This window comes from Perognathus longimembris, chromosome 17 (genome assembly GCF_023159225.1).
Source record: "Perognathus longimembris pacificus isolate PPM17 chromosome 17, ASM2315922v1, whole genome shotgun sequence".
In the NCBI taxonomy this organism is placed as follows: domain Eukaryota; kingdom Metazoa; phylum Chordata; class Mammalia; order Rodentia; family Heteromyidae; genus Perognathus; species Perognathus longimembris.
The window spans coordinates 54813792-54830352 of record NC_063177.1 but is presented as its reverse complement, the minus strand read 5'-3'; the positions used below and the strand labels follow the sequence as shown (position 1 = coordinate 54830352).

Below are 16561 nucleotides of genomic sequence, written 5' to 3'. Positions count from 1 at the left end.
GGTACAGGGACAGTGCCCAGGCCCTGAGTCCAAGCCCCAGGACACAAAGAGAGAAAGAGAAAGAGAAAGAGAGAGAGAGAGAGAGAGAGAAAGAGAGAGAGAGAGAGAGAGAGAGAGAGGGAGGGAGGGAGGGAGGGTATATGGCCTAGTGGCAAGAGAGCTTGCCTCATATACATGAAGCCCTGGGTTCAATTCCCCAGCACCACATATATAGAAAACGGCCAGAAGTGGCGCTGTGGCTCAAGTGGTAGAGTGCTAGCCTTGAGCAAAAAGAAGCCAGGGACAGTGCTCAGGCCCTGAGTCCAAGGCCCAGGACTGGGGAAAAAATAAAAAGAGGGAGGGAGGGAGGAGAGACGGAGAGAGGGAGAGAGGGAGGGAAGGAGGGAAGGAGGGAGGGAGGAGAAAAAGGAAAAAGGGAGCTGAGAGGGTCAAGTCCAAGCCCCGCCATGAGGTTGCTGGCCTGCCCAGCCGACCCCTGCCTGCCTGCACAGAGGACGAGGTCTAGCTGGAGACCAGGCTTTGCATCAGTGCAGGTGACACCCATAATCCCCGCCGCCGGGGGAGGGCAGGAGCGGGGGCCGGACGTGTAGAGACTGCCGCCCGTCCCCAGGTCTAGCCGGCCGCCCGTCCTTCAGCCCCTGCTGAGGGGGAGCCGTCGAGGCCTGGCCCGAGTGCCGCAGGGAGGTGCCCGGGCACGCGCTCCCTATTCCTAGGGGTTACGTCGAGCCTTGGGGATACCTGGGGTTCAGTCCAGGCTCATTTCCCGAGGCCCCCAGCCCACCGTGAGCGCCGCAGGCCCAGTGTGACTAGAGCGATGAGGAGGCCCAGCCCGCGGGCGGCTCACCTATGGCCAGCAGCTCCTGGTTGGTGTCGATGCGGTAGCTGCTCTGTGAGGCTAGAGAGAACAGGCGAGAAAGGTGTCGCCGGAAGCATCGCGACACCACCGGGAAGACGTGAGGCATAAAACGTTCACAAGCAGGCTGGGAATGGGACTCAGAGGCAGGGCGCTTGTGGAAACAGAGTGCCAGGTGGCGTCTCAGGCAGCGAGCTTCCCCAGCCGTCCCGGGGGGGGGGGGGGGGGGCGGAGGGCAGCGGACGGGGAGGCCGGGCCAGCAGCGCGCTGCCGGAGTGTACGGACTTTCATAGGGCCGTTACTAAAGCCGAGGTTGAAGTTCAGTCACTACTGCCAGTTACATCTAAAACGCAGCAGAGGAGCTGGACGCTGGCGGCTCCCGCCCGTCCTCCCAGCTGCTCAGGAGGCTGAGATCTGAGGCTCTCGGTTTAAGGCCGGCCTGGGCAGGAAAGTCTATGAGACTTTTATCTCCAACTAAGCAGCACAAGGCTGGGAGTGGAGGAGGGGCTCAACGGTAGAGCACCAGCCTGTGTGAGAGAGCCAAGCGAGGGCATAAGGCCCGGAGCTCACCACGGAGGAGCGTGGGGACGGCCCGGTTCCCAGCACGCCTCCCCCCAGCCCCCCTATCTCCTTCACCACCACCCCCGTACGATTTTAAAACATGAACACATGTTTCCTTGGATAAAACCACAGTGTTGAAAACAGAGCAGATACAAGCAGACAGGAGGGCAGACATTCCGGGGGAAGAGCCAGGGGGGTGGGGGGCTGCGGGGCGTCTTACCAAAGGCCTTGGCCACAGCAACGCTCTCCAGGAGACCCACGAGGGGCACCACAGCCAGCCCGGCCCCCATGCCCTGGGAGGGAGGGAGGGACGTGAGCGGCGGCTTCGCGCACGCAGGGCCCGGCTGGCCACAGGACAAGGAGCACCGGGTGTGGGGCGTCCAGGACACCCGTGGGTCGTGGACGATCTCGGACTCTCCCGTTCTCCCTGGGTGCCCCCTTCCCAGGGCTCTGCAGTCCCCGGACCTCCGGCCCCCGGGGAGGCTCCGGGGAGGAGGGTGCGGGCTCAGGGGCCACCGCGCCTCCACGCCACCCACTGGCCAGTGCTCTGCCCACCTGCACCATCTCGGCGAACGAGACCGTCCCATTGGCGGTGGTCACGGAGAAAGGAGGGAGCTGCACTGGAGGGAGGCCCCCAGCTGTGTGCCCCGTTAGAACGAAAGGCTGGGATCCGGTCACCTCGAAGGAGTACGCCATCAGAGCCGCGAAGGACACCACCAGGGCATTGCGGGCTGCGGCGGGGACAGAGGCACCGGTGAGACCCAGTCACGGCGGAAACCGGGAATGCAACTGAGGCAAGCCTACCGCCCAGGTGGGGGCAACCCTAGGAAAGCCTGTCCAGGCACGCAGGGCCATGGCAGGCATGAGCCCGAGGAAGCGCACAGCAGCGGGATAGGGATTGAGTGTTGTGTGTGACGGCTCATGCCTGCAATCCCAGGCACACGGGAGGCAGAAATGAGGAGGATCAAGGGATGAGGCCAACCTGGGCAAAAAGCTAGCAAAATCCTATCTTCATCAATAAACCATGGCGGCTGGGAAGGTGGCTCGGTGGGTAGAACAATTGCCTAGCATGCGCGAAGCCCTGGGTTTGATTCTTCTGTTTTTTCTGTACCACAGAAATGGAAAAAGCCAGAAGGGGCACCGTGGCTCATGCGGCAAAGTGCTAACCTTGGGCAAAAGAAGCTCAGGGACAGTGCCCAGGCCCTGAGTTCAAGCCCCAGGTCTGGAAAACAAAACAAAAAAGTATGGTGGTATTCAATAAACCACTTGTAATTCCAGCGACAAAGGAGACCAAAAATATGAGACCCTGCTTGAAAAATAAAGCCCAGAGAGTAAATTAATTTTTATTTTTTATTTTATTTTATTTTATTTTTTTGGCCAGTCCTGGGCCTTGGACTCAGGGCCTGAGCACTGTCCCTGGCTTCTTCCCGCTCAAGGCTAGCACTCTGCCACTTGAGCCACAGCGCCGCTTCTGGCCGTTTTCTGTATATGTGGTGCTGGGGAATCGAACCTAGGGCCTCGTGTATCCGAGGCAGGCACTCTTGCCACTAGGCTATATCCCCAGCCCGTAAATTAATTTTTTAAAGCCAAAATAAAATAAAGCCTAAAAGGTTTCACAGTGTGTGACTCAAGTGGTTATAGCACTAGCAGGCTGGAAGGAGAGAAATGGAAACAAAGTATTTTAGGGCTCTTACACTACTCACGAAGCTAAATTTATGCTAAAGTAAAATGAAAATGAATACCATAAGCTCTAAAGAACTGTTATTAAGAAAGTACATACACACACGGAAGTGGAGAGAAAATAACAGTGGGATAAAAAGCAGCATGAGGCATAGAAAAGAAAAAACAAATTGCACTAAATGTAAATGGCACGGAATGCCCAACCTAAAAGAGGCAAAGACCACCAGAATGCCCCCCAAACAAACCCCATCTATATGCTGCTCATGAAAGTTTAAACAAAAAAGATAAGTAGAAATAGATTAGAAGTGTAAGGGTGGGATGAGAGAAGATATCTTGTACTAATAAAAAAGAAAGCGCAAGTGGCTCTATTCTATCAAAATAGACTTCAGGATAAAGAACAGAGTCAGCGGGAAATTTCAAGGAAAAAAATTATAGTGCTATGTGTTTGCAAACCTATTCAGACTTTGAAATACACGAAACAATTATAGGTGGGAGGAAAATGGATGAGCCCATAATTACTAGAGATTTCAGTATTCCTCTCTCAATAATTAACAAAACAGGCAGAAGAAGCAGAATGGCAGTGGCTCACAACTATAATCCTAGCCACAGATCTGGTCGGTGATCGTGGTTTGAACCTACCTGGGCAGACATTTTTTTTTTTTTTTTTGCCAGATCTGGGCTTGGACTCAGGGCCTGAACACTGTCCCTGGCTTCTTCCTGCTCAAGGCTAGCTTTGAGCACACTTGTGCCACAGCACCACTTCTGGCTTTTTCTATATATGCGGTGCTGGGGAATCGAACCCTGGGCTTCATGTATACGAGGCAAGCATTCTTGCCACTAGGCCATATTCCCAACCCAACGTTTGAGTCTTATCTCCAATTAACCAGCTAAGTGCTGGAAATGGAGGTGTGGCATAAGTGGTAGAGCACCAGCCTTGAGCAAAAAAGCTAAGGAACAGTGTCCAGGCCCTGTTCAAGCCTAGTACTAGCACACACACACAGAGAAAAACTCACTAGACACTATGCTGAAAATGAACTATCCAACTTGTGGGTGGGGATGGGTGGTGGGGACTGGGAGAGAGTGAGGGAAGGGGTGGCATTGTCCAAAAAGAAATGTACTTTTGGGGCTGCGGGCCGCGGCGGCTGCGGCTCACGGCCTCAGTTCCCGGGCGCCCGGAGCCCCGTCCCCTGCACACCAGAGGGGCTTCCCGGCCAGGGGCACCCGCCGCACCTGTGGTGACCGTCCACACCAGCCCGAGGCTGAGCCGTACCCCGAGGGGCATCCCGGGGCGGGCGGGGGGCGTGCGGTTCCGCATCAGCTTCAGCGAGAGCAGCAGCGCCATGCAGGCCAGGCCCAGGACGGCGTCCCCCACCCTGCGGCGGGCAGAACACCGTCACCACGGAGACAAAGGCAGCCGGGACCCTGGCATGCTGCCTCTGTGCACCCCCTTCACCCCAACTCCATTGCCAGCCCAGCCAGGGCACAGCCCCCCTCCCGGGCCCGCACCTCCCTGCCCACCGCTGCCGGCAATGCAGACTGCGCCTCTGGCAAGGCCCTTCGAGAGCACGGATGGCCATGTGCTCAGACAGGTCCCGTCCCCTCCGCTGCCCCCAGGGGCTGGGTCCCCCCCACTGGTGCGGCAGGTTAGGACCTTCCCCTCCCCCCTCCAGGCCCCAGCTCCCCGGAGCTCAGCCCTGGCCGCCAGGCCGTTTTACTTGTATCCGCCCCAGGAGCTGGTCCCCAGCGAGCTCAGGAGGGCCCTGCGAGCCGGAGGCCGCTGCCCTCCCCATCCCTGGGGCCCCCACACGCCCGCCTCCCGGGAAGGCCCCGCAGATGGTGCCGCTGCCCGGGCTCAGCAGGCCTGGGCTGGCCGGACGCAGCACGTCTGACCCTCTCCCTGGTAATGGCTCTGAGCACCGGGCACCCTGAAGACAGAACGAATGCCTTTTGGGGTGGAAAGCAGGGGTGCGGCTGGGGGGACTGGAGAGTCTCCTGAACTGGGGAAGAAGCAACAGGAAGGAAGGGACCTACCTGGTGTCTCCAATCCTGAGGAAAATGTGATAGACCTGCAGGAAAAACTGCCTGGGGATGTCCCGTAGTCCCAGAAGGTTCTGTTCAAATAGAGGCTCAATGAAGCCGCCTGCCCACGGGACAGCCTGGCCCTTCCCACCCAGCCCCCCTCCCTCCAGCCCCCACCACCCAGTGGCCAGGCCTGCTGCGGAATCCAGACTCCCCAGGGCTCTTCAAGGGGCCCCGGGGCCCAGAAGACCTGCCCATCCTCAAAGCCCCAAGGACCAGAACGAGCTTTGAAGGAGACGGAACCTCATGTTGGGGCCTTTCAAACCAACCAACCAGAAAGCAGCCTGCGTCACCTGGAAGCTGGGGCAGTTTCACAGCTACCTGGCCAAAGGTCCTGGACCAAAGGCCCTGGGCCACTGGGGACTGCCTCCCCCTACAGCCATTGGCCCACAGCCGTGTCAGTCACTCCCAGCACCGCCCTCTGCAGGAAGTAAAAATCACAGTGGATACTGGCGGGTTCCCCAGAGTCTGGGCAGGGGTTGCGGGCCAAGCCTGGCTTTCTCCCAGGACTGCACCCTTGGAGACTCTCTTCTACTCCTTGCTTTGTGTTTTCCTGTTGTCTGAGGCCCAGTAGGGTGTGTGACAAGACAAGCTCTGACGGCCGCAAACCTGCTGCCTATATTGATGGAGGTGGGGGCGGGGCGGGAGAACACTGGTGGGGGGAAGGGACTTGTGACCGGGCCAGGTCAGGGAGCTCCAGGCGGCAACCTAAGCCACACCGGGGAAACGGGGTGGGGCTGGGGCTGCCACCTAGGAAAGCACGCTTGGGATTGTATAGGAAACGCAATCCTGGCGTGGATGAGAAAGAAACACTGCTTATGCTGACAATGAGTGCGTTACGATCAAAGCAAGGGCAGACGTGCTGTACATAATCTCATCTGGGTGTTCTACGTTGCTTCCTCCTCTGGAAAGGACACGGTAACCTAACAAACCTCACTCCCCAAAGCAGGGAGAGAAGAGCCGGGTGCCAGGGCACACACAAGCCAGCTGGGTCCCTTACTAAACACCTCCTCTGGGCCTGGATTCGGTCTGCGCCAGGGCAGAGAGACCGGGCCTGGTGGAGAGCTGGCCTTGGGAAGCCTGCTCTGCTGGGGGTGTGGGGTGATGAGGCAGGGTCACGAGGCTGGGGGGTGTGGCCCCGAGTGGCAGAAAGGGCCCCATCTGCAGGCAGGTTCAGCGCCACTCTGTCTACACCCGGTCGGGCGCTCGCCCGCCCCCATCGCACCGTGGGCAGTCCTGGGTGCCAGGGTCAGGCGGACAGTGCTGCACGGGCAGCCGGCAAAGGAGGGTAAGTTCCACCCGTAGGGAACCCATGATTACAGACTAGGGGACTTTCACAGTTATCTTAGGGCAAATAGGAACATGAAAAGCACAGCATTTAAATATTACACCAAAGCCAAGCTCTTCAGTGCAGGGAAGTGGTTTTCTGGGGGCAGCCTACTGCCAAGGGTGGCAAGGGCAGAAAGAAGCACCCTATGAATCAATCAGGCTCCCTGGCCCCAACACTCTGGGCAAGTCGGGGTGCAATTACCAGCCCCGAATCTGCTGTGGAGTCTGACCGTCACACAAACATCTCCCCCAGAAAGGCTGTTTTACAAGGGAGTCACCCATCTCATTTTCCTTGATTTATGGAAGAAATCACCCCAAGCACAAGAGGGCCACGGGCCACCAAAGGTCGGGTCCCTACTCCCAGGTTTCCCTGTGGTGAGCAGGAGAGCTCACAGGGTAGAGCCCCGGAGGGGACTGCGCCTACCTTGACCTGCCCAACGCCGATGGTGACCGCTGCAGCAGAGGTGAAGCCTTTAATGACAGGGCAGGAGACGAAGTCGAGCAGAAACCCTGGCGGCCAAGAGGGAAAGCTGAGCAGGCCCAAAGGGCTCCCGGGTTCCAGAGGAGGTGAGCGGGGAGAAGTGGCACCGGAGGGCCTGGGAGCAGACGGTCCCCCTCAGGCCCGCGGAGCGACACCCCCCGACGGCGATGGTTTGGAGAGTGGGGAAGGAGGTTAGGATGGGAGCCGCCTCCCCCACACAAGACCGGCCCTTTGGGGCAAGGAAGCACGCAGTCTCACCCAGGCGGAGGAAGCCCATGGCCAGCTGGATGCAGCCAGACAGGAAGGCCAGCAGCACGGCGTAGGCGGGCTCGTGGAAGGTGTAAAAGGACACCAGCAGGGACATGATGGCCGTGGGGCCCAGGGTCACGTCGCGGGAGGTGCCCAGGAAGAAATACACGAAGCATCCCATGAAGGCAGAGTAGAGGCCGTACTGGGGGGGGGGGGGCGGGTGGTGAGGAAGGTGGGGTGAGCACACACATCTCTGTGACCAGCGTAGCGGCAGGATGCACCCCATCCTGTCAGCCACCACCGGGGCCCCGTAGTGAACACAGAGGCGGGGCACCGCTGCCCGGGGGGGGGGGCGGTGGCTCCCGTCTGTGATTCTGAGAGCCTCACCGCACTGGCCCCGGCTGGACCACCCAGACTCAGCCAACTTGGGTTCAAAGGCTGTGGCCTGTGAGAGATGGCAATTTCAGGCCATGCGACCCTTGGCCCTGGGGAGATCCGGCCGGCAGCGGGGCGGACACCCACCTGGGGCGGGAGTCCCGCCACCTCAGCGTAGGCCAGCGCCTGGGGGAGGACGGTGAGCGCCACGGAGAGCCCGGCGATGACGTCCATCCTCAGCCACTGCGCGGAGTAGCGGGGCAGCCAGGCCAGGAGGGGCAGCCACCGCCGCAGGGCCGGCGGGAAGCCGCAGGGGCTGGCAGGCCTGGCCCCACCCGGAGCCCTCGCCGGCGGCATTCCCGGGGCACCTGGGGTGGGCAACACAGAAACACAGACTGCCGCTCAGGAGCTGGGCAGCTGCCCCCCAGCAGCCCCCTGGGGAGCCCGGGGTATCTTAGAAGTCACACTGCCCGACTTCCCTCGGGAGCCACAGGGCTAGGGTGCGGGGGGTGGGGTGGGAGGACCACCCAGGCCCTCAACCTCCAGGGTCCCTGGGGGTCTCTCTCCAGACACCCCAACAAACGACTTCCCCAGAGGAAGCTCGAGGACAAATTCCTCCTTCCGGGAGAATGCCTCCCTTCCTTTAACTTTTCCCTTTCCAGAGAACTTGAGTCCGAGAGAGAAGCAAGGTCCTGGGGTGAGGTGGGGGCACCCGAGGCCTGGGCTGACGAGGGCATGCATGGGTGGGCGGCCCGGAGGACCCCCGGGTAGGGAGGACGTGGGGGACGTGGGTGGGTGGCCCGGAGGAGCCCCGGGGAGGGAGGACGTGGGGGACGTGGGTGGGCGGCCCGGAGGAGCCCCCGGGCGTGGGTTACGAGGTTTCCAACTGCAGCGCGGGCCGGGCCGGGGTCCCGCGAATCCTGAGGCCCCCCGCCCCCCCCCCCCGCGCCCCCTGGGTCCCAGGGATTCTAGGTGGCGCGGGGCAGCATCTGGTCAGGCCCCGCCCCTCCCCTCCCCGACCCCCCCCAGCGCTGGGGGAGAAGCCCCCCCCCCCCCGCCCGACGCCAGCCCGGCTCCTGGGGCCCCGCGCCGGTCCCGAGGGGCCCACCCTGCCCAAGCCAGGCCGGTGGGCGCGGGGACCGGGCAGGCCCGCGGTGGGGAGGTCCCCGCGGCGGGGTGCAGCCCTCGGGGCCCGCGTCTCTGCCCCCCTTGCCCCCTCCCCCCCCCCCCCCGCGAACGCGGCCTCACCTGCGGGGCGCCGCCGCTCCGAACCCCCCGCGCCGGGACGCCGGCTCCGCGGGACTCGCGGAGGGGGCGGGGCCGCCCCGGGCACGTGACGCTGAGCGGCCTCTGGGGGCGGGGCCCTGCCGGCACGTGGGGGCGGGGAGGCGCCGGGGGCGGGGCCCGGCCGGACGTCGCGTCGGGGGGCGGGGCCGGGCCGGAGCCGGAGCCGGAGCCGGGGGCCCTGGCCGGCGCGCCGCGGCCATGCGCGGCCCGGGACTCGCCTGCTGCGCGCTGCTGCTGGCGCTGGGGCTCTGCCGGGCGCGCCGCCGGAACGCGCTGCTGATCCTCGGTGAGTGCGCCCCGCACGGCCCCCCACGCCCGCCGGATGTTGTCCCGGAAGTGGCCGCTCCCCTCCCGTGCTCCCGGCTGGCCCCGGCGCGGGTTCTCTCCGGTCTCCCTTCAGGCTCTGGGTGGTTGGCGGAGTCTGCAGGGGTGATGGGGAGGTTGGGGGGGTCTGCAGGGGTGATGGGAGGTTGGGGGGGTCTGCAGGGGGTGATGGGAGGTTGGGGGGTCTGCAGGGGTGATGGGAGGTTGGGAGGTCTCCCCCACCCCCCCGATCTCCCCCATTCCCTTCCCCAGCGCCCTCCCGGGCTGACCCTGCATCCTCAGCCCATCGCTCCTGAACGACCCTCTGGCCCCCACCCCAGCAGGCCTGGTGGCTTTGCAGTCAGGGATCCCCAGAGCCTCGAGGGGCCAGAAGAGGGGCTGGAGGCGTTCCCAGAGGGGGGCCAGGGTGCTCTCCTCCCCCTGTTTCCAAATCTCCAGAGCAGCTCAGTGGCTCCCAGGCTCCACCACCCACCCACCCTCTTCCCCACCCTTTCTCAGAAACTCCAAGTTCTTCATGCGCCCCGATGTTCACAAGACTTCCTGTCTAGGTGACAGAGCCGGCTGGGCTCGTGACCAGCCACCCCTTTTGAGGTCTGGACCTCTGCCAGACCCACACTTTCTGATTAACTTTGTGGTCTCTGGGCAGCGTTAGCTAATTGTAACATAAACAGCTCGCCTGTCACCACCACTCCCCAACTTCCAGGGGCCCTAGTGAGAATCTTCCCATCCTTCCAGATCTTTCCAGATCCTGCTCAGAACAGGATGAGTGCTAGAAGTTTCCAGAGCCCAAGACACGCAGCCCCTGTCTTAGCTTAGGCCGTTATAACAAAGAGCCACGGACTGGGCCTCACATTTCTGGAGATGAAGACAAGGTGGGGTCTGGTGAGGCCGCTTGGCTTGCAAATGGCCCCCTCCACGGTTTCCTCCAGGAGCTGGGGAAAGCCACGGTGCTCTGAGGTCCAGCCCCGCCCTTACGGCCTCACTGGACCTTCAGAAAAGACCCCAGCATACAAATTCTGGGAAGATACAGTTCCATGCATGGCAGGGCCAGAGCCAAGTGCTGAGACACCCGAGTAGATTTAGCTCTGGCCTGCTGCCGGACGCACCCCGGACGGCAGCACTGCAGCACCCCACCCACCAGCCGGCTCTGTGGTCATGAGCCGGGTGGATCCAGCAGGGTGGGGAACAGTGGCCCAACTTGAGGCTGCCCGTCCCTCTGTAAACATTCACTGCCTGAGAGGGGGCAGGAGGCAGTGCTGCTCTGGGAGTTCCTGCAGTTTCTGTGGGGGAGGGCGGGGAAGGGGGCCTGGCCCACTGTACCGGGAGGGGGGAGGGGGCCTGGCCCACTGTACCGGGAGGGGGGAGGGGCCTGGCCCACTGTGCTGGGAGGGGGGAGGGGGCCTGGCCCACTGTACTGGGGGGGGAGGGGGCCTGGCCCACTGTACTGGGAGGGGGGAGGGGGCCTGGCCCACTGTAACTGGGAGGGGGGAGGGGGCCTGGCCCACTGTGCTGGGAGGGGGGAGGGAGCCTGGCCCACTGTGCTGGGAGGGGGGGAGGGGCCTGGCCACTGTGCTGGGAGGGGGGAGGGGGCCAGGCCCACTGTACTGGGAGGGGGGGAGGGGGCCTGGCCCACTGTGCTGGGAGGGGGGAGGGAGCCTGGCCCACTGTGCTGGGAGGGGGGAGGGGGCCTGGCCCACTGTGCTGGGAGGGGGGAAGAAGCTGGTGTGAGCTGAGAAGCCTCGCCCGCTACCTGGGGCCCAGCTGTGTGTGCTTGCGGGCACCGCGCCCCCCTCTCCTCTCAGGCCCCGCTTACCTCACGGGGTGGCATGGGGAAATCCGCCAGGTCCGTGGCCAGCCTCACGCGGAGCAGGGTCCCGGCGTGGGCCCCCGGTGCCGGGCCGCGCCTCTCGATCCCAGCCCGCGCCTTCTGTCTCCGCCTTCCCCAGCGGACGATGGAGGCTTCGAGAGCGGTGCGTACAACAACAGTGCCATCTCCACCCCTCACCTGGACGCCCTGGCCCGGCGCAGCCTCGTCTTCCCGGAGACGCCTTCACCTCCGTCAGCAGCTGCTCGCCCAGCCGTGCCTGCCTGCTCACCGGCCTGCCCCAGGTGAGGCTCTCCTCCCCCCCCCCCAGGGGGGAGGGGGAGCGGAGGGGAGGGGCAGGCCCCTCCCTCCCTCCCTCACACCGCTGGGGGCCAGCGGTCTCCAGGACCGATGAGGGTTTCTGACTCCCCACCGCTCAGCAGAGCTCTCTGCTACTCTCTGTTGCGTTGGGCACGTACGGTCCTTCTCCGTGGCCTCAGTTTCCCCATGCAATGGAGTGGGCTGTAGGATGTCACAGAGTCATCATGGGCACCCACTGAGCATGGCTTTGTGGGGTGACATGCTTGCACACCCATTGTACAACAGCCTTTGTCACCTTATGTCTCAGCCCGAGACCAGAGCTATGTTGCTAAGGCATTGTTGGTTATTATTATGATTATTATTATTGTGGAGCATAGGTAGCATGGAGGTGTTATCTTCGCCACTTTGAAGTGCATCAGGGCCTGGTATTCAGCACGTTCACAGGGCTGTCAGCCCCAGTTTATCTCCAATTTCCATCTTCTGCACCCATTAAACCATGACCCCCCCCCACCCCGCTCCTGCCTCCAGGAGCCCCATTCTGCTTTGTCTCTGAGTCTGACTGCTCCAGGGACCTCCCTCTCTGACTACAATCATACGTGTTTACCCCTTGGTAACTGGTTGTTTCACTGAGCTCTTCAAGGCTTATTCCGGGCATAGTTACATCAGAGCTTCCTTCATTTTACTATTTCTTTATGCCTGAACTGGGTGAGACTCGAACTCACGGCCCTGGCTCTATCCCTCAGCTTCTCTGCTCAAGGCTTAGCACTTTGCCTCTTGAACCACGACTCTGCTTCTGGCTTTTTGAATGGTTACTTGGAGAGGAAGCGTCTCATGGACTTTCTTCCCTGGGCTGGCTTCCAACCATAACCCTCATGCTCTTAGCCTCCGGAGTAGCTAGGATCACAGACGGGAGCTACCAGCTCAGGTGGTAAACTACTGGTCTTGAGTGAAAACGCTCTGGGAAGCACTCAGGCCCCGAGTTCAAGTGCCCAGCGATGGCAGGAAAGGAGGACCTGGAGCCGAGGCGGGTGGGGGGGACAGGCCCCCCCCTCACAGACTCCTTCCCGTCTGCAGCACCAGAACGGCATGTACGGGCCTGCACCAGGACGTGCACCACTTCAGCTCCTTCGACAAGGTGCGGAGCCTGCCGCTGCTGCTCAGCCAGGCCGCGTGCGCACAGGTGAGGCAGGGGTGGGGGTGGGGCGGGGGTGCCGGCCCCCCCCCCCCCCGGCCTGGCCTGCTCGGAGCCGGAAGGGAAGCTCAGTCCTGGGGCTCAAGGTGAGAAGGGGTCTCTCGCTCGCCCGCAGCATCATCGGGAAGAAGCACGTGGGGCCGGAGGCCGTGTACCCGTTCGACTTCGCGTACACGGAGGAGAACGGCTCCGTGCTCCAGGTGGGGCGGAACATCACCAGGATCAAGCTGCTAGTGCGGAGATTCCTGCAGACCCAGGACGACAGGTGCGCGGAGCCCCGGCGCCTCCCACCCGGGAGTCCGGCTCAGGAGTCCCGGGACGGCTGAGACGGAGGGCAGGGAGGAGGTTCCGGATGCTCCAGCCAGTACAGGCAGAAGAGGAGGGGACTTGGGGACGTGGAGGCAGTGAGGAAAGCTGGATGAGCTTCAGATAGACGGGAGTGGGCCACGCTGAGAACAGGCTCCTGCCTAAAGAATGGGGCTCTCTGGGCCAGAGGGTCCAGGTGACCTTCCCGACCCTGACGCGGGCCCCTCCCCCGCACCCAGGCCCTTCTTCCTCTACGTGGCCTTCCACGACCCCCACCGCTGCGGGCACTCCCAGCCCCAGTACGGAGCCTTCTGTGAGAAGTTTGGAAACGGGGAGAGTGGCATGGGGCACATCCCGGACTGGACACCCCAGACCTACGATCCTCAGGACGTGCTGGTAGGAGGAGGGGGCCCTGGCCACGCTTCCGAGATGTCCACCAGCCCCAACCCAGGCCCCTGCCCTTGCCACAGCCCGCAGCCCTGGCCCACAGAACGTGTGTAAGAGGGGAGACCCCGGGACTCAGTGGGCCCCGGGGGGGCCCCCCACGGGGCTGCAGAGAGGGGCTTTCAGAGCGCAGGTGCTCTGGCCGGCCTGAGAAGGCCAGCACGCTGCCTCCTACCCAAGTTCCCCAGGCCCCTCTCTCCTTTGAAGTCTGACTTCCCACCCCCGTGCCCTCCCCAGGTGCCATACTTTATCCCGGACACACCGGCAGCCCGAGCTGACCTGGCTGCCCAGTATACTACCATCGGCAGGATGGACCAAGGTGGGTTCCAGGGACCGGGCCGCTCCCCCCTGGCCTGGGTCCAGGGTCTCTCTCCGGGGTTGGGCTTAGCCACCTGCCGCAGGCGTAAGCGAGGTTCGGCGTGGCGGGCTTACACTGGGCTGAGCGGAGCTGGCCAGACGCGGCAGCCCTGTCTTGTGGGTGGCCAAGCTATGCTACAGAACTGCTCCTGGGCCAGGCCAGGTCCCCCCGGTACTCCAGAACTTAGGAAGTCTCCAGCACTCCTGAGCCACGGGCCTGCGTCAGGTGAGGGGTTGTGTCGAGATTTACCGACATAGAACTTGAGAGGCGCGTCGATGTCTGTGGTTGGCGCTGGGGCCTAAGCCAGCAGGAAGCTTCCTCTCGCTGTCTGGAGGCCGGGGGGTCTGGAGGGAAGACCTTGCCTGCCTCTTCGGCCTCTAGGCTGGGAGGCTCGGCCTCCCTTGGCATGTGTGCACACGGCTGCAGCCAGCTTCCCGTCAGGTCTTTGCCACGTGTACCCCCTTCTTCAGGGCGCCCTCACCTTGGCACTTGACACATGGCCCCCTTGGGGAGTTCAGAATGATCCCACCCCAAGTTCCGGATCTTACCGCTGCAGACTTAGAAGTACCAGCACACGTGCCTTTGGGGACCGTTCACCATGTCCCTGTTGGTGTGGTGACTAAGAGGGGGCCGGGGGTGGGCATGGGAAAGATGCCGTCCTCAGCATCTTCCCAAGCTGTCTGTCCACCTCAGGGTTTGGACTTGATGTGACAAAGCGCACAGAAAGCCTTGGGGTGGGGGGTAGGGGGCAGCGGCAGCTTCTGGGGCACGATGGCGGAGCTGAGGGAGGGACCAGCAGCGCCCTGGAGCTCCGGACGGGGGTGGGGGGCGCTGGGAGTTGGTTGGGCTGGCAGGAAGATCCACAGGGTGCTTTGAGGTGCACGGAGTCCAGTGGCTAGGTGACGGGACGGTAAGCAGGCCTGAGTGGCTGACGCCTCTCCCCCACCCCCACCCCCACCCCCCACCCCCCAGGGATTGGACTGGTCCTCCAGGAGCTGAGCAGTGCTGGGGTCCTGAACGACACGCTGGTCATGTTCACGTCAGACAACGGGATCCCCTTCCCCAGCGGGAGGACCAACCTGTACCGCCCCGGCACCGCCGAGCCCCTGCTGGTGTCCTCTCCAGAGCACCCGCGGCGCTGGGGGCCAGGTCAGCGAGGCCTACGTGAGCCTCCTAGGTACGCCTCCGCCCCCCGCAAGGACGGGCACGGCGTCCCCCCGGGCCGGAGACTGAGCGCGACGCCCTGGGGGCCGGCCACGGGGGAGGGCGGGCACAGCACCGGCAAGCTCTCCCCTCAGAACCACTGCCCCGACCCCGCCTTCCTGGGGGCCTTGCCCTTCCTGGCCTGGTGCATCTCTAAGAAGGCATGGGGTTGGATCACTCTGTAACACACACACACACACACACACACACACACAACTATAGGTGCAGGAACTGTGGAAGACTGGGGTACGTGTCCCCCCTCTCCCTGCCCTGCCCACTGCCTGGCAGAGCTTCTAGCAGGCCGACTGGGCTGTGAGCGTGGTTCCTCCTTGCTCAGAATCCACTTCTTTGGCCCCAGACTCTGAGCTCAGGGGCTCTGTGGCTGGGGTCGCGTGAAGGGGCAAGCCCTCCGTCCCTGGGGCACTTCGAGTTTGCAGGGGTTTTGAAGACCCCGAGTCTTAGCAGCCAGGGTCTCTGGGCACACGGTGAAAACCGCCAGTGGTCTCTGGCTCGGCGGTGGCCAGTCCACCACGCCAGGCCCGGGCCAGAGCACCCCCCCTCGCCAGCCGTCTGGCGTTGGGGTCCCGGAGTGGCGCAGATGTGGCTCTGGGCCCCACGGGTGCTGGCTGATGACCGTTTCTTTTCAGACCTCACCCCCACCATCCTGGATTGGTTCTCCATCCCCTACCCCAGCTACGCCATCTTTGGCTCCAAGACCGTCCGGCTCACGGGCCGGTCCCTCCTGCCGGCGCGGAGGCCGAGCCCGCCTGGGCCACCGTGTTCGGCAGCCAGAGCCACCACGAGGTCACCATGTCCTACCCCATGCGCTCGGTGTACCACCGCCACTTCCGCCTGGTGCACAACCTGCACTTCAAGATGCCCTTCCCCATCGACCAGGACTTGTACGTCTCGCCCACCTTCCAGGACCTCCTGAACCGCACGGCGGGCCGGCCGGCCCACGCGCTGGTACAAGGACCTCCACCGCTACTACTACCGCGCGCGCTGGGAGCTCTACGACGACCGCCGGGACCCCCGCGAGACCCGGAACCTGGCCGCCGAGCCGCCCTTCGCGCCCGTGCTGGAGCTGCTGCGCGCGCAGCTGGCCAAGTGGCAGTGGGAGACCCACGACCCCTGGGTGTGCGCGCCGGACGGCGTCCTGGAGGACAGGCCGTCCCCGCGCTGCCGGCCCCTCCACAACGAGCTGTGACCGCCCACCCCGCCCCGAGGGCCGGGTCCCGGCACAGGAGGCTCAGGACGGGGCGGGGGGGGGAACCCCAGCTCCTGCTTGCAGAGTGGGCGTGGGGTCTTTTTAGACGAGGAGGCAGAGACTCGGGTCCCCTCTGGTCTGCGTGTTCCCAGCCCCCAAGGAGCCCGGGACGTCCCCCAGCCCCCCAGTCCCCCCCCCGGGCAGTGGCCGCTTTCGCCAACCCTTGGTCCCTAGGGAAAGGCTTTGCCCGGACCTCGGGCCTGCCCGGGAGCGTTTTCCGGGGCGCTGGGCGGCGGCGAGCTGAGGCTGTGGTCTTGCTGAGGGTGTGACAGCGGTCCACCTTTTCACAGGACACCAGCACCTCGTTCACACCGGCCCTGCCCCCTCCCTTGCCCTCCCCCCTGTCGCGGGGATGGGGAGGAGGCAGACCACGGGCCCCCGTGGTACCAGAGCTTTTCATTTCAGTACAATACATTTGTGATCCTGGCGACCTGAATTCTGGGACCTT

The 16561-nt window shown here is 63.4% G+C and overlaps 2 protein-coding genes across 3 annotated transcripts; one reads left to right on the top strand and one right to left on the bottom strand.

The window, feature by feature from the left end:
• Window positions 1-737: 737 nt before the first annotated feature.
• On the bottom strand, window positions 738-8900 carry LOC125365183 (sodium-independent sulfate anion transporter-like). Of its 2 annotated transcripts, XM_048365094.1 has the most exons (9): window positions 8856-8900; window positions 7755-7975; window positions 7242-7434; window positions 6927-7012; window positions 5126-5205; window positions 4325-4467; window positions 1970-2145; window positions 1635-1707; window positions 741-895 (listed from the first exon to the last, which is right to left on the bottom strand). In XM_048365094.1, exons 2-9 carry the CDS (start codon window positions 7962-7964, stop codon window positions 807-809), a joined length of 1050 nt encoding a protein of 349 aa, XP_048221051.1. In that variant the 5' UTR covers window positions 7965-7975; window positions 8856-8900; the 3' UTR covers window positions 741-806. The 2 variants fall into 2 exon arrangements, with proteins under 2 accessions (XP_048221053.1, XP_048221051.1); XM_048365096.1 differs by lacking the exon at window positions 8856-8900 and having other exon boundaries at window positions 738-895; window positions 6927-7098; window positions 7755-7895.
• Window positions 8901-9062: 162 nt separating this feature from the next.
• Sgsh (N-sulfoglucosamine sulfohydrolase) lies at window positions 9063-16121 on the top strand. The gene is given in 13 exon segments (XM_048365097.1): window positions 9063-9180; window positions 11165-11256; window positions 11259-11327; window positions 12418-12435; window positions 12437-12534; window positions 12651-12800; window positions 13081-13237; window positions 13523-13604; window positions 14616-14785; window positions 14787-14820; window positions 15494-15595; window positions 15598-15791; window positions 15793-16121. Coding segments are annotated over 13 exon segments (1515 nt in total). The 5' UTR covers window positions 9063-9092; the 3' UTR covers window positions 16054-16121.
• Window positions 16122-16561: the final 440 nt, after the last annotated feature.

Bases quoted from the DNA above. Each gene is read 5' to 3' on its own strand.
- LOC125365183 (XM_048365094.1), bottom strand. From the start codon at position 7,964: ATGCCGCCGGCGAGGGCTCCGGGTGGGGCCAGGCCTGCCAGCCCCTGC. The intron at 7,013-7,241 runs GTGAGACTGCGT...CTTGGCCGCCAG, and splicing joins CATGGGCTTCCTCCGCCTGG to GGTTTCTGCTCGACTTCGTC. The intron at 4,468-5,125 runs GTAGGTCCCTTC...TGCCCGCCGCAG, and splicing joins CTCAGGATTGGAGACACCAG to GGTGGGGGACGCCGTCCTGG.